The 14,849-nt window shown below is 38.7% G+C and overlaps 1 protein-coding gene across 1 annotated transcript in view; it reads right to left on the bottom strand.

The window, feature by feature from the left end:
* Positions 1-14,849, bottom strand: part of TRIO (trio Rho guanine nucleotide exchange factor) — a 251,584-nt gene that overhangs the window by 162,846 nt on the left and 73,889 nt on the right. The window contains exons 3-6 of the mRNA XM_084260751.1: positions 9,922-10,036; positions 6,343-6,535; positions 5,184-5,696; positions 2,015-2,137 (exon numbers count right to left, since the gene is read on the bottom strand). Coding sequence (XP_084116877.1) covers positions 2,015-2,137; positions 5,184-5,696; positions 6,343-6,535; positions 9,922-10,036 — 944 coding nt within the window. The remainder of the gene's footprint in view (positions 1-2,014; positions 2,138-5,183; positions 5,697-6,342; positions 6,536-9,921; positions 10,037-14,849) is intronic.

The raw sequence follows: 14,849 nt of genomic DNA, 5'->3' as shown, positions 1-14,849 counted from the left end.
GGAACAGTGAACAACTACTAGCTTAAGCACAGTGTATGCGAATTGTTAAGCACTGAGTGTATGTGAAGAGTGGTCAGGGAGAAGCTGAACGTGCCTGCAGGAGTTACGATTGCTTGGTATGTTTCCAGTGAAAAGCTAATGAAAAATAAGGCCTGCCAGAATTCAATCAGTCCACGTGATTTTTTTTAATGTCACATTCAGATTAAACTTTTTCCCTAATCTATATGTAAGGCTTCTGCCATTTCACCAAATAAGACCAAGAAAATTTGAACGCTGCTGAAATTAAAACCAGGAACTGATTGTTTTGAATTTGTATTTCCCTGTTCTGTGGAAAGAACCACTTGGGGGGAAACTATGCTACAGAAACACATCTAAAAACTTCAGCATTTTTTTATCCCTCTTGACTGTTTGGACTATTTCATTTGCCCTGAAATTAAGGTGCTTCTTGCATGCTTTTAGAAATCATTGTACAGGCTGAGAAAAACTCCTCTGTAATTAATGTATTTGACTACTATAGGCAAAACAGAGATTAACAGAAAAAAAAACAGCAGGAGGGATTATGCTACATTGCTCAAGTGCTTCCTACTGTCAACAGCAGTATGGAAGAAGTAAGGAGGGGGGGGCGGAAAAAGGAAAAAGACAAGAGTCAACCAATTTAAAGAAGAGAGGACAACGGCAACTAACACCAGCACAGTCTGACACAAGAATTTAACCTGCAGAGTACAAGCCCAAGAACTGCACTTCTGTACAAAATTACTAACTTCCAAAAGCCATCTCATCTCAATGACACCTACTGTCTTGAGGTTTCTTCTGCTCTACTTCATATGCAGAGCAATGAGAAACAACAATGAGGTATGCCATACAGGAACAATTACATATGCCCATGCAGTGAACCTTTGAAAGATCATAGTAAAAGTTATGTCCAAAAATGATGTCATTTAACTTATTTACAATGTTCCCCAATATTTGCTTTACTGTTTTCACAAAGTATGTATTGATTTTTATTTTTTAAAAACTTATACAAGCATAGCTGAGTTGCAAAACAAGAAAATGTACCTTCTCTACTGGTGTCTTCTACTGCCTCAACTCCAGCAATACCACACACAAGTGCTGCTGCCTTATTAATCCTTCTATTATTTCAGCAAGATGTACAACTTAGGTAAGTTTACTTTGCTCCTCTCTCTCCACAATTAGTAGTCCTGTCCTACAAAAACACCCTCTCTTACAAGAGGGTTGTCTGGTCCACACTTGAATTCATTTCCCAATCACCAGACTGCCAAGGATGTTAATTTCCAACAAGACTGGTAGTGTTCTTCCTTCACTGAGCTGACAGCCGAGGACTGGATTTAGGCCCAGACACTCAACGTATTTAAACACCTCCAATCCTCCTAGTAAAAAGAACCTAAAATGTACTTGAGAATTTAGTTCCCATGTTCAAACAGGAATCCACGAAACTGAAAACAAGCAACTTCAATTGACAGTGAGTCAAAAATCCAAATTTATAATTGCAGCCTACTTACAGCTCATCTTAAGATAATATTTGACAAAAAAAAATTGTTTGTTTTAGCTCCATTCTACTATGTCAGAAGTGAGGAAAATTACTACACCAAATTCAGCTGTTGTTCACTGCTTCTCAGAACTTTTTGTCTGAGTTGCAAACTGCTCAGAAGATCCTTGAGAGCTCTCTGTTTCTGTATGGAGAATTAAATTCCCAATTACACACAATTCTCTGAAATCTCCTGCAAGACTCAAAACACACATCCCAGGTTCTAGAAGTTTGGATGCTGGCATTTGAGAAGTGCTGTGGTTGTGTTAAATACCACCACCGGTCAAAATAATTTTATTGCTTAATCACAGTACCTCTCAGCTTGGCTACCTGGGATTTATAATGTCACTGCTCAGATACACATTTGCACCACTTGTAAGAGAAGGGATGATTTCTGTGTATTATTTACTAATTCTGCCTTAACACAGAGGCAACGTGTCGGCGCTGTGAAGTGCTGCCTGTCCTTACCATACAGTTCATGGCAAAGTGATTGTGCTGTGTCTGAAGCTCCATCGCGTGAGGGTGACTGGTTCCAATCTCTGTGTAGCTGTTCAGAAACAGACCTTTGTTGTGTGTGATCCAGTCGAACATCTAGAAGGAAATATTGAGGAAAGAAAATTTTAGAAAATTTAGTTTCTTATGGCAGAAATCACAGGCAAGTAACGTGACAAATCTGTGAACACAGAATACAGGAAGATTCTCAGGCCATGAAAATCAGCGCTGATGCTCATTCCATAGTAAATTACTGCACACTTTAAATAGATCATTGCTGAAACTTGACTTTTTGGATCAGACAGTTGAGGCTGTTAAATCTTCACTACAGGTGTTTCTCTCAACAAGCTACAATAAAGTCATAATCATAAAGTCATACGCTTCATTACTACGTAGAATCATAGTAAACAAACAGGGTTGGAGCACAGCCCTGAATTACCCAACTTACACATACCTTAGTGTCAGCATTTCATGATGTCAGCAGCTTAGTAATTTAGAATGAAAATGGCAACTCATGGAAATTAAATATAAATTCATTCTTGCTGATCAAGTACTTCAGCAGCAAGTTTAATATTTTTAGTTCACAACTTTAAGAGCAGATTTGAAAACAACTTCTCTATTGCTAAGCAAATTAAAAAAAAAACCCTATACTTGAGCACAGAGTTATAAATTACCTTGTTACAGACAAGTTTAAGGATAATTTTTAAGTAAGTTTACGTTGATTTTTTTCACTAGTGTATTAGTAAAGACCTTATCTGACAGTGACCATCAACAGAGGAGGCAAATCGATATGTTAACAGTGGCACTGGAAGACAGTTCAAAGACCAAGCTATGTGGCAAAAGGCCAAGTTTAACACCCCACCCATAATGGTCTTGAAACTTTTGTTACACCTTAGATCAAAAAACCCACCTACTCTCTGGATAAACTGAAAAAGATTCGTCGGACAGAAAATGGTAGCAATGAGCAGTAAGTATTCATTTGAAGATCTTTTAACAAGTGCTGGCTAACAGCGCAATATTATCAAATCCACTATTCTACCCAGGTACATGACAAATCAAATTACAAGTAGACCACAATACATTAAGGAATGTAAAGAAACACCCACACACACTTTTTAAGAGCTTGGACAACTGAGCAAGCTGATCACGTACTCCAGAATTTTTCAGTTTCTTATATAGATTATAACAACAATGTAATACAATATTATTTCAGACACAGGTCCTGCTTGTGACCACTTTTCTCTAGGTAGTCAGACTTGCTGCCTTCAGATACCTCCAGGGTAATTCCAACAATTCCCACCTCACCCCTTTTTTGCATTTTCATTTCCTCTATTAGCCCAGTTTTCTTGTGTGAAGAGCTGTGAGAGTCCTTCAAAATGAACATTTTATTCCTCCCCATCCAATACACTTGTTTTTTCCAACAAAGATCAAGCCTTTTCCCAAACCTAACAAAACCACATAGACACAGGCTGATAAAGAAGCCCTAAACTATGAAATTTAATTTGACACAAACAGCCAAATAAGGGCTGCAAACAGATTAAGGCAAGGACCTTAATCCAAAAGCGCGTAGGGATGCTACAGAAACCTTTTTAACCTTCTAATGGCTGATGAGAGCATAAAGTTCCAGGTATGCTAGCTGCCCTTGCTGTGAGGTGCTAACATTTCCCACTATTTTAAAACAAAAATGCATTACTGTAGACTTACTCATGGAATCAGAAACATAGAATACAGAGAGTCGAGATCATGGAACCACATGGCAGGGCAGAGATCAACCTCAGAGACTCAAATATTTCACCATGAGTTTCTTAAAGCCCAACATTTAAATGAATAACTAAAGCACATATCTTTCAGTATCATGTAAGCACCATCAGAATCGGTTTTGTTCATGTTGTAATAGAGTAATTAATGCTGTAATTAAGTGTCTGACAGGTTCCTAAAAAGTATTTCAGCCTTGAAAGATGAATACTAGAGCAACAGCTTGCTATTTTCTAAAGAAGTTTTATATCTTTAAATTTACTTGACCAGATTTTTTTTCAACTCTTTACATGTCCCTGCTATTTTCAGCTCTACCCATTCAGTAAGCACTTCCTTTGTGTAATACTTTCAAAAAAAGTATTAAGTTTTTTAAACACAGCAGAAAACTTCAAGGTTACTATAAAGAAAGTCACTAAGCTGAAGTGACCAGGGTAAGGGAAATTACTAAGGAAGAAAACAGAGAAAGAAGGAGGAAGGAGAAGTATTATATACATTTGCTCTGCTTTTACTCTTCCCTGTGCATCTGCCTGTGACCACGGCTGGAGAGCAGGACAGTTGTTTAACACAGATCTTTGGTGTCACCCAGTTCTGGCATTCTTAACATAATTTTTTTTAAGAATTCTGACAAATACTTACCAGTTGACCCCACAGGCTAGTTACTACTTCTGTAAAATAACTCCCCACCCTTCCTTAAAGCTGTTTGTGCCATGGTAACAAGTTAATAAGTGACTGCAATACCATTCTATATGAAAAGAGATCTTACTTGAATTCATCTAAAAGGGCACTACCTGCCATATTTCCTCTTCAAATTCCATGATAATCAAGGGCTTTCTCATTTGAAGGGACTGGCTAGCCTAAAACATTCTGAGATCACTCACTCCCCTGTTAACGACATATGCACTGTCAAGAGAGATACATCAGATTTTAGCCTGGGACTTTAAATCCTGCATCAACAAAGCAGTTGCCCATGTCAGCCTCTTCAGACTTTGTCAACTACCTGTCACTCAAATCCCAAGGGTCACTCAAAAGAAGACCGATGTAGTCATCTGTATTTATGAAGCATACAGCATTCATCTTCACGTGATGCATGCAAAAGCATTTGTCTGGAACAAAAGCTTAGCAAAAGCTTTAAAGTCGCTACCACTTAAGATTTTCTTCCAGCACAGCTACCTGTGTTCTTTACAGCTCAGAATCACTACCCCATCCCCTTTACTACCGAAGCTAGGAGCCACTCTCAATCAAGGAACCATTTATTTCTCATTAAAAGGCTAGCGATTAACTCTGAAGACAGAAGTTACTATTTGCAGTTCTCCTTGATACTTCAAGTTGGTCAAGCTTTGTTCCCACCAATGGCAGCGCCCATTTACACTCCCCTCCCCCAACCACTTACCTTCTCAGCGTCCTGCTCAAACAGCCTGAGCTGAAAACATTGGTCCAATTTCAATTTCCGCACATGCCACATCTGATGCAGATGCTGCCGCGTTGAGTGCAGCCTGTCCAGCATGGTGGATACTTTGGGTAAAAGGTTCTGTAAGTCTGCATTCCCTGACCCAGAGTTCTTTTTGGGGAAGCTGTCACTGCTCTGTATCCGCTGCAGCAGCTTTTGTCCTTCCACATCAAGGTCCTCAATAGGGGCCTTAATGACTTTCTTTTTTAATTGCGAATGCTCCTCTATCATATTGCGAGCACCTTCCAGGTCCTGAGGCATTTCCTTTTTTGACAATATATCTTGCAGTTCCTCCAGTCTGGACAGCATGTGGGTTGCATTGCTAATGTAGTCCTCAAAGGCAACTCTGATTTCTATCCACTCCTCATGGTTGTACTCCAAACAGCCATCAAATTCCGGGGTTAGTTGAGAAGGATCAACTACTTTGGTAAGGCCTTCCAGAGACACCATGTTTGTCTAAAACATAATGAAGATAAAAAAAACACTGTCACTGAAATGAACTTGAAATTTTCAAGTTTTTTATTTTCTCTTTTTAAGAATTGACCATTTTGGTCATTAAGTCCACGTGACAACTTTTCTCATATGCTTATTCTCAAATATCATTACTTATCAGCCTCCTGTCAAGCAGGTATTTCCCCAAATGAGAGAAATACTTATTTCTTACCATGCTCCATTTAAGGAGAAAACAGCAACGACTCTTCAACTACTGTGTTAAGTTTCAATTTTGTGTAGTGTAAGGCAGCAAGAAGACAGGAGCAAGGTTGAGTTGGGTGCTTTCCGCAGTACAGGGTGCTGGTGACATCATGATTACCACAATGCATACCAAGACAACAACAGGACAAAACCTAACTTTTTAAGGTTAGGGTTAAAACCCCAATTCCATCTGTCTCATGCTCAGTGAAAGAGCAGAAATGACAACATGCACAACTACCAAGACTAAGTACATAAAGAAAATCATATTCTGTCTAGGCCACTGGTCTAATATCCCCCACCTCTCATCTACAACATAATTTATCTGAGGGTTTTCACAGTGCTGATCAGCAGTGAGCACACTCTAAAGACAACAAATAAATGTGAATTTGTATACCACAGGGGAAATTACCTCAAACTCAAACTTAGAGCTGCCGAAGTTAGTCCTCTGTTTCTGCCAGAAGTTGTCTGGCTTGATTATCAGTGCAACATGAATACAACATGGAAAGGATTCCTGTAAAATCTTCAGCAGAGGCTTTATGGAGTCCCATTTTGACCCACGCATATCTACAATGACTGTGAATCCTCGTTTACATACTTCCTCACTGTAGAAGAAAGAAAAGGTTATCAAGCAAGCATTAACTTCAAACACAGAACCACACTGCCTAATGAAGATGGTCTCCTCAACTGTCACACCCTAGAATCTCACTGTTGACTAGCTGACATGTACAGATGATCTCATGAACCTCTCAGGAGGCTTCTCTCACATCCCCTGCCAAACTCCTTGTGGGTGATAGCTTTACTTCTGTTGCTGATTTGATAATCAGCCTTTATCTCCTTTTATTGTCACTGTTGATTCATCATCTTTCAGTCTTGTTTCTCCATCATACACATACATTAAACACACAGTTTACTGTGGCAGTAATATGAAACTCATTTACTCTTCAGACACACATACACACTTCCCTGATGAGAATATTCATGCCTTTCTAATGACTGTGGGGATCCTCCTAAGGACAGGAGATGGCATACTCTTCCTACCTACCACTTCTCCAACTTTTTTACACTGTCTCAGATCTAGTCCCCTATCATCTGAGAGTTAAAGAGTGTTGGTCTGTACAGCAAAAGCAAACCCCATTACAACTCTTTCTGTAATGGGATTGATTTGTGGATAGTTAATGGATAAGAAAGCATTTTATGGCTGTGAAGTAAACCGCATCAACCTCTTTCTACAGAATCCGAGCTCAATATCCCTGTCCAGAAGTTGACAGACCTTACACCCAAATTCTGTGGCAACTCTTCTGAGAATGGCAGATTTAATTTCCTTTCATCAATACCTTTTGTACACTTAATGCTTGCTGCAGATCAAAAGCAGCAATCACCACCAACACCAGAAATTTCAATTTTTATTCCAAAAGAATTTGCTTCTTGACCTTGTTAACATGGAAAAGGAAAATATTTCAAAACCAATGTGTCATAGGCAATGGAGTATCAAAAGGAACCAAATGTCCATTGTTTGAGTAGAGGAATAACTTTCAGGGATGTGACTAATATAAAAACAATTCTGGAGTTCATGTGGTGAGGTTGTCAGAGTCCAAAAAAGTAGGGAAGCTTTGCTGATGTACTTCACCCAGTCTCATTAGCCACGCTGTAGGAAGGTGAGCTACGACTGATACAGGAGAACAGAAGAGCTTCTGAAAGATGTGGTAATACAGGTCCCTTAGAAGAGGGTTGTTTTAAAGTCAGGAAGGAAAGGAGAGAGAAGAGACACCATTTTAAAAAAAGAGTTTATCAGGCTAAGTGCTGGCTGTCCCACCTGCCCATAGGAATGCCAAAAATGGCAGTGGTAGCAGGAAAATAGATGAAAATTGACTAGCTTGGAATACATGGAAGCTACAACGTACAATTTTCCGACCTTGGTGAAAATGCTTTCGAACAGCCCATAGGATTACAGGACAGAAACAACTACCATTTTAAAGATACATTTGTTACTGAAAGGCTGCATGCTCTTACATGAGCACTGCTCAACCAATCCTTACCCTACCATACAAACTGAGAGTTGCATGAGAAGGACTACTTGCCACTAACTCATGATTCTGTGATATATCTACCACGGTGTGCAAAGCAGCCCCTCATCATGTGATACAATGCAGATATGTCCACCTGTCACGTGGCCCCATCATGTGACAAAGGATTAAAACTTTTAGCCAAATATCACAAAAATCACTCAGGGAGACTCTAGTCAGCCAAGGTCATCTGTTAGGTAAAAATGAACTACACAAATATCTGGTCCAGTCAGCACTGATGACTTAAATTTAACAGTATTTTAAAAACAAATAAATCATTAAATTAGTAAAATTGTGATAGTGAGTAACCTTAACTGCTTAGATTTCCTTCCAAACAACTGATACCTCAAGTTTTCAACTACCTAGAGTACTGCAATACTAATCAACAGACCAGCTGTTTGGGACTACTTGTACCAATTCTGACTTCTTAATCAGCAAGGGTTGCGTGACCAGTCCCCAAAACATGATTTGTAAGAAAGTCTTGCTTTCAATAAAGTTCCCTTTATTCTCAAAGCTGCCCTGCTTGCAGAGACATAAAAAGCTGCACTTTCTTTTTATTTTAAGTCTATTTTTACTCAACTAATCTTTTGCTACAGGACCACTGTATTTTGCCAGACTACATCTAGAAAAATCTCTTGGAATTATTTTGATGCATGTTTATCTATTAACCTCACTAGTAACTTGAAATTCTAGAGGGCTAGAATACATGTCCAACATTCAAATGTGAAGCTGAATTATTTCAGAAGTAAAAACCTCAAGACTTCTCCTCCTCCTCCCTCTTTCTCCCCAAAATCTTGCAGTTAACAAACAAATAAAACACCCAAAAAAAGAGAGAAAATTAAACACTCTTAAAGACCAAGATAATTGAATTACCAATGATTGCTCTTAAGAAAGGCCATGCATGCTCTTAAAAAGATATCTTGAAGTTATTTTTATAAAAGCAGTTTTGACAATCTAAAAATGACATCTGATTACGTCAGATGCAAAGAAGAGTGCCTACAAATTAACACATTACAGAAATATGAAAGATCTTGCATTCAGGGATGCTGTCCAAGGGATTTTTTTTTTTTTTTAAACTAAAGATGTCAAAGGCAAGCACATTCAAGTAGAGTCAGGGTTGGCTCAGAGTTGCTTGATTCTGAGATGGACTTAAAACCAGGTTAAGATCATTTTTTCCCCAATTCTAGGAAAAAAAGTTTTATGTGAACAAACTTTTAATATAAATATTTTATATAAATACATAAATAATACAAATATAGATAATACATAAATACAAGCATACAAGCGCTGCATTTTACTTCTGCCAATTTATTTAAACAGCATGTTGTAAATCATCGCTCAAATTGTTGATAATACGACATTATCAATACTTTCACACATGTCTCCATAGGTTTATCCTAGACCTGTAGAATCATAGGGGTTGGAAGGGACCTTGAAAGATCATCAGGTCCAACCCGAAGGAATTTTACATCTCTCTCTTTGGGCTATTCCTGTGCTGTATTAGGACACTACAGCTTAACCTACCATAAATAAAGGTTGGAAGTGTTATGCTGACCTCAGTCCACACAAGATATGCTGTGAATGACGATCATCACGCTTCAAATTAGCGATGTACTGAAAACCTTTGAGTTGTATTTGCAATCTTCAATACAGTGACAGCAATGTGGCATGGCAGTGCCACTTCCAAGCCACATACTAAACCAGCTAGAGCGTGTCAGCTGTTCTGCCAATGCCCCTTCCTTCTACAAGGCAGAGTAACTATTTAGGCCTTTTCAAAAAAAGCAGTTTGAAAACAGTAACTGACAGAAGCTGGTAGGAATTTGCTGGTAATTCTTAACCTGTTCAGTCTTCCAGCTTGCAAGTGTAATAATCATCTGCTTATTTTGTTTTATACCTTCAGAGCTTATCGAGTGTCCATCACTTACCTAGGAATACATGCTAGGTATGAAATTAGTCTTCTAAGGTCTTCTTGCCGTATTCTATCATGATTACTACGAGCTGGAAACGTTAGAATGGGACCTCCACGCTTATCTCTGCCACCTGGGGAGGGAAAAAAAGTTTAAAAACCATAACACCATTCTGGTTTGCAAAGAAAGTCTCCAGAATGCTCTGAAATACCTAAGTCCTACACTGTTGCATGAATCTACATTTTAAAAAAACAGAAGTGATCTCAAGTTAAATGCCAATAGTACCATTTAGAGACCAGTTTAGAATTGACTTTTGGTATTGACAGTATGCTTATTAATACAATTCCTACAATGAGGAAGTGTCTGTTAAAAAAACCCTGGAAACAAAGAATAGCCATCGCATTATGCTTACACATTACAGTCACATTTGAGTTTGACTGTCAGCATAAAATCTCTGGCAATGGTTATGTTATTAACTTTTAAATCAGTAATTGTACCGATTAAATGCAAATATGGAGTCATAGAGCTATTTTACAGGCAAGCATTCAGAGGATACTCGGCTTTAACTTCATTACTAGCACAGACTTTAGGTGTATACTATTTCACATCCAATGCATATCCAAGATGAGTGGGTGGATACTATTTAAACATTTAATTTCTAGTTTTACCCCATTCTGACATGTAGATTCTGAATTGTCAATTACATTTTTTAATTTTGTTAGCAATGCAAAACATGGAAATTATGAATCTACTCACAGTATAGGCAAAAAACGTGAGTTTGAGTGGTTCCACTTAAATGTATTCATTCTATTCATTAAATTACACAGACATACTGTAGCTGAACATTAAAAATGTAACTTTATATCCAACCCCTTGCTAGTGACAACAAAATGTTAAAATCAACTAAAAACTAAATTCAAGGCAGTAGGCTGCCTTTATCAACTTCTGTAATAGCGGACATATTCCTACAAGCTAAATTTCACATACATGTTCTCAACCACAGCTGTGTTTTGTCCTGTCCCATGGAAACACAGAAAAACAGCATCCTCTGTCCTGAGTTATTTTTCATTGTAAATCAGCTCCCCATTGTAAATCCACATATGTGAACAAAGTTTTACAAATCCCTTAGAAAGGAAGGCCAAAAGCAAATTAATACAACCAATCACTCAAATATTCATCGCTATCCTCCCCAACACAGTCTGGGTGTGCTGTCAAGGTCTCCAGGGATTGTCTGCACTGGTTGCGTTCCCCATGAGGCACCAAATGAATCTCAGAAAAGGCAAAAGCAGCTTTGAGTTTGTCAAGCTGCAGTGCCATAAACATGAATGAAAATTCATATACCATGGCCCTCAAGTGGGACATGAGATTAAGAAGAACTGAATTGTCTCATTCTAATGGAGAGAAGGCAATATAGTCTTGAGCATCCTGACCCACTTGCCAAGCTGAGAGCTTTGAGGATTTTTACATAGCAAGCAACAGGGTAAAATGTGACTGAAGCCCCAGGAGAGAGGAAGGATAAATGACAAGGCTGGGAGTCCAACAGACCAGGCCCCTGCTCAGGCCTCAGCCCTAGAGCGACCACTGGACTCCAAAGCTACCAAACTCAGCAGAAAGTCTGCTGCAGACTGTAATCTCTCCTTGGCCACCAGCTACAGACCTGAAAAAATAAAAAACTGGGTTTCAACTAGCAAACAGAATTATTACCACCTCCCTAACCCTCCCCCCCCCCAAAAAAAAAAATGCTCAACTGCCCAGGGTGGAAATTCCTCTTTCAAAAGTCACAGCTAGCAGCAAAGAGCATACACTGAACCATGTTTAACAACCTCCGATGCCTTATTAGAGGCAGTCACCACAGATCAGTCCTCTGGGCCTTTCCCACACAGCAACTCCTGTATCATGCAGTTTTCCAATATGGTAGAGGAAAGAAACCCTTATTCTTTCCGTCATTTTGGATGTCACTTCAGTTGGTTCCCAGCTCCACTTAAGGCAAAAAAGAAAAAAAAATCTCTTTTATTAAGAATGGTTCTTACATTGCTGATAAATCCTGTCCTGAATCTTTTTGTTGCTGGAGACAAAACTTGTCATGCAAATTTCAGGTATAGATGAATAATGAAGAAATAAACACTACTTTGATTTTCAATGAAAAGAATTTCACTACCCATTTATAAACCAAATAACAAAATTATAAATATTGTACAAAACAGAGGCTTAAAGACTTTTTTTTTCCCCCAGCAGCTGTACTAAAAGCTTTTTTTTTAGGCCTCTTCCAACAAATAACTCTCATTTCCTTTGTTCCTGATGCTCCTGTGTCATGCACAAACAGGAATGTTAAAAGCAACAATGTATGAGGCATCAGGTGGGAATTTCCTGTCTCACAATAGTCTTCATTCAACTCAAGCCCCTATTTGTCTTGGTTTAACAAAAACATATTAAGCTACTACTATCACCGGTGAGACTTGCATTTTTACCCCTTTTTCCTTTGATATAAAACCCCCACAGCACTGAGATATTCTGTGCCTCTGTTTATACCAAGATGTGTCATATGAGGAGCTGATCAACTCACATGAGTCAGGCAATGTGAATCACTCCGTCTAGAGCACATCAGTAACAGCAGCCTTGTCAGTGGTCTCCAAATGGCACCAGAACCCAGCAGGCTTAGTGCAGTTTTATCAGGAAATGCCTTTTTACCTAGTCTGAAAACACTTGGGTAAAGCTAAACAGGGGGCTTCTACCGCATGTTTGAAAAGGAGTTCAAGTTATCAAGCGCTGTTTCTCATATGAAACCAAGGCAACTGCAGCTTGGAAGAAAATGCTTCTCTCTGCGTTAGTGTGAGTAGAAATGTCAGAGTATCTGTATTGCTACAGACTTCAGAACAAAATTAAAATCACATCCCAGACTCCACCTGCACTTCATGGATACAACCCTAGGAGGCTTTGCTGTTTCAGGTGGTTAGACACTCAATACTCAAAAGATTATTTGCTAGTCAGATGAAAATCAGCTCAAGGATTTCAAGGTTGGTGGGTCCTCCCCCCTTTTCTTTTTCTCTCCTAAGAACCAGTTCGTTAGCAAATTTAGAAAATGATACAGGATTCACAGGAACTTGCAGCCAAGTATCTGTATTCTACACATCAAGCTGTTTTGTGACTTTGACCAATACAAGATAAAGCAGTCCAGTCAGATGGGTTTAATGAAGGGTAAGTATTTCCAATTCGTCATTTATTTCAGAATCAATATATACAGACACCAGAATTCAGACTAGCTTAATGGGCTCTGGGACTCTGTAGTTATCAACCTACATATAAGCAAGATGTACTTGGTTCTTCTGCACTTCCTTGCCACCTGCCCTAGCAAAGAGCTCTTTAGGTTTGTAGTCTCAAAGACTGCATCTCTGCTCCTCACTGCAACTATCACCTCAATCATTAATTTTACCTTTCTTCAACAGATTGAGCATCACAGCTAGCCTAACGTTTTAAGATATGCAAACAGCAGAGATTTTTAAGCAGTCCAGATGACTTATTTACACCATAGTCCTCATTTGTATATTGTTTGCTGTACAAAATTTAGTTCTAAATTTACCTCTCTTTTTTTAAACTACCCCAGCTGGTGCTACACATAACAGGCAAGGAGAAAGAATTCTCTTATTCTCTTCCATCTAAGTGCATCTTTAGATATGCTAAATTATGAAAAATATACTCTTCTTTTTTTACAAAACCTCATCATTAGCAGCTCAATAAAGGGGGCTAAGCTGGCTTGTGATGGAGTGAATCACACCAGATCTACTGTAATTTGTGGTAGAGGGAAAGTAAAAACTGAAGTATTCCAATCCCCAGCTAAAGCAGGATCACCTATAGCATGTTGCACAGGATCATGTCCAGGTAGGTGTTGAATATCTCCACGGAAGATGACTCTACAACATCTCTGGGCAGTCTGTTCCAGTGCTCTGCCACCCTCAGAGTGAACAAGTTCCTCCTCATGTTGAGATGGAACTTTCTGTGTTCCAGTTTATGCCTGTTGCCCCTTGCCCTGTCACTGGGCACCACTGAAAAGACTCTGTCCCCATCCTCTTGACACCCACCCTTTAGACATTTCTAAGTGCTGATGAGATCCCCTTTCAGCACATCCTGACTCCCAAACACAGCACTGCACTGTTTGCCAGAAAGAAAACTAAACTTATCCTAGCCAAAGCCAGGACAGTTATTCAAACCCAAGTGTAGGGCTCTGCTGCACTTCTCTCTTACACCTCATTCTTGCTAGCCCACTCTTCTAATCCATACAGGTCTTTCTGTGAGATGATTCACCTTATATATCCATCTTACCAGAAGCTGGTCTCAAAAAGTGCTTAAGGTCAGCATTGTGGAAAGACCAGTGCCTTCAAAACACAAAAATGAATATATTGCCACACAGTTATACTTATTTAACTTAGAAAAGGAAGCTCTTACTAAACAAAGGCAGAGAAAAGAGTGGTTAAGTGAACTGAGTATCCAAAGTACTCCATAAAAACCCCACATAAATAAAAATTCACATTTCTCTGCACTGTTGATTGTCATACTTTATTTGAGAATGTACTTAAGAATCAATGATGAACATGTTGCAACAACTCTGCCAGAACTCCAATATAAATTAGGAAGAACAAAATACAAAAATTATAGTGATGTTTTTGAATGCCTTAGGCTTATGGGACTATGGAGTTTTCAGTAGAGATAACTTAAGATTTAGAAAGAGTTTCAGTAGAGATATCCCAAATAAATTTGTCTTACTTCTACAGACCTTAAGGAATTATTCTATATATATTAAAACCAAGTACTTGAGCAAAAGTTGTACTTTTAAGAAAAAAAAAAAAGCTACATCAAAAGCCTCTGTAAATCAGTAGTCCAACAGTCTTCCTTGCTTTTGTGTTCCCAGATATAATGCTTGGAAGTTCTAGTTTCATGGTCAAAATGCTTAA

Source organism: Gallinula chloropus, assembly GCF_964237585.1.
Source record: "Gallinula chloropus genome assembly, chromosome: 2".
Lineage (NCBI taxonomy): Eukaryota > Metazoa > Chordata > Aves > Gruiformes > Rallidae > Gallinula > Gallinula chloropus.
Note: the sequence above shows the minus strand (reverse complement) of the source record. Positions and strands in the feature narration are given on the sequence as shown.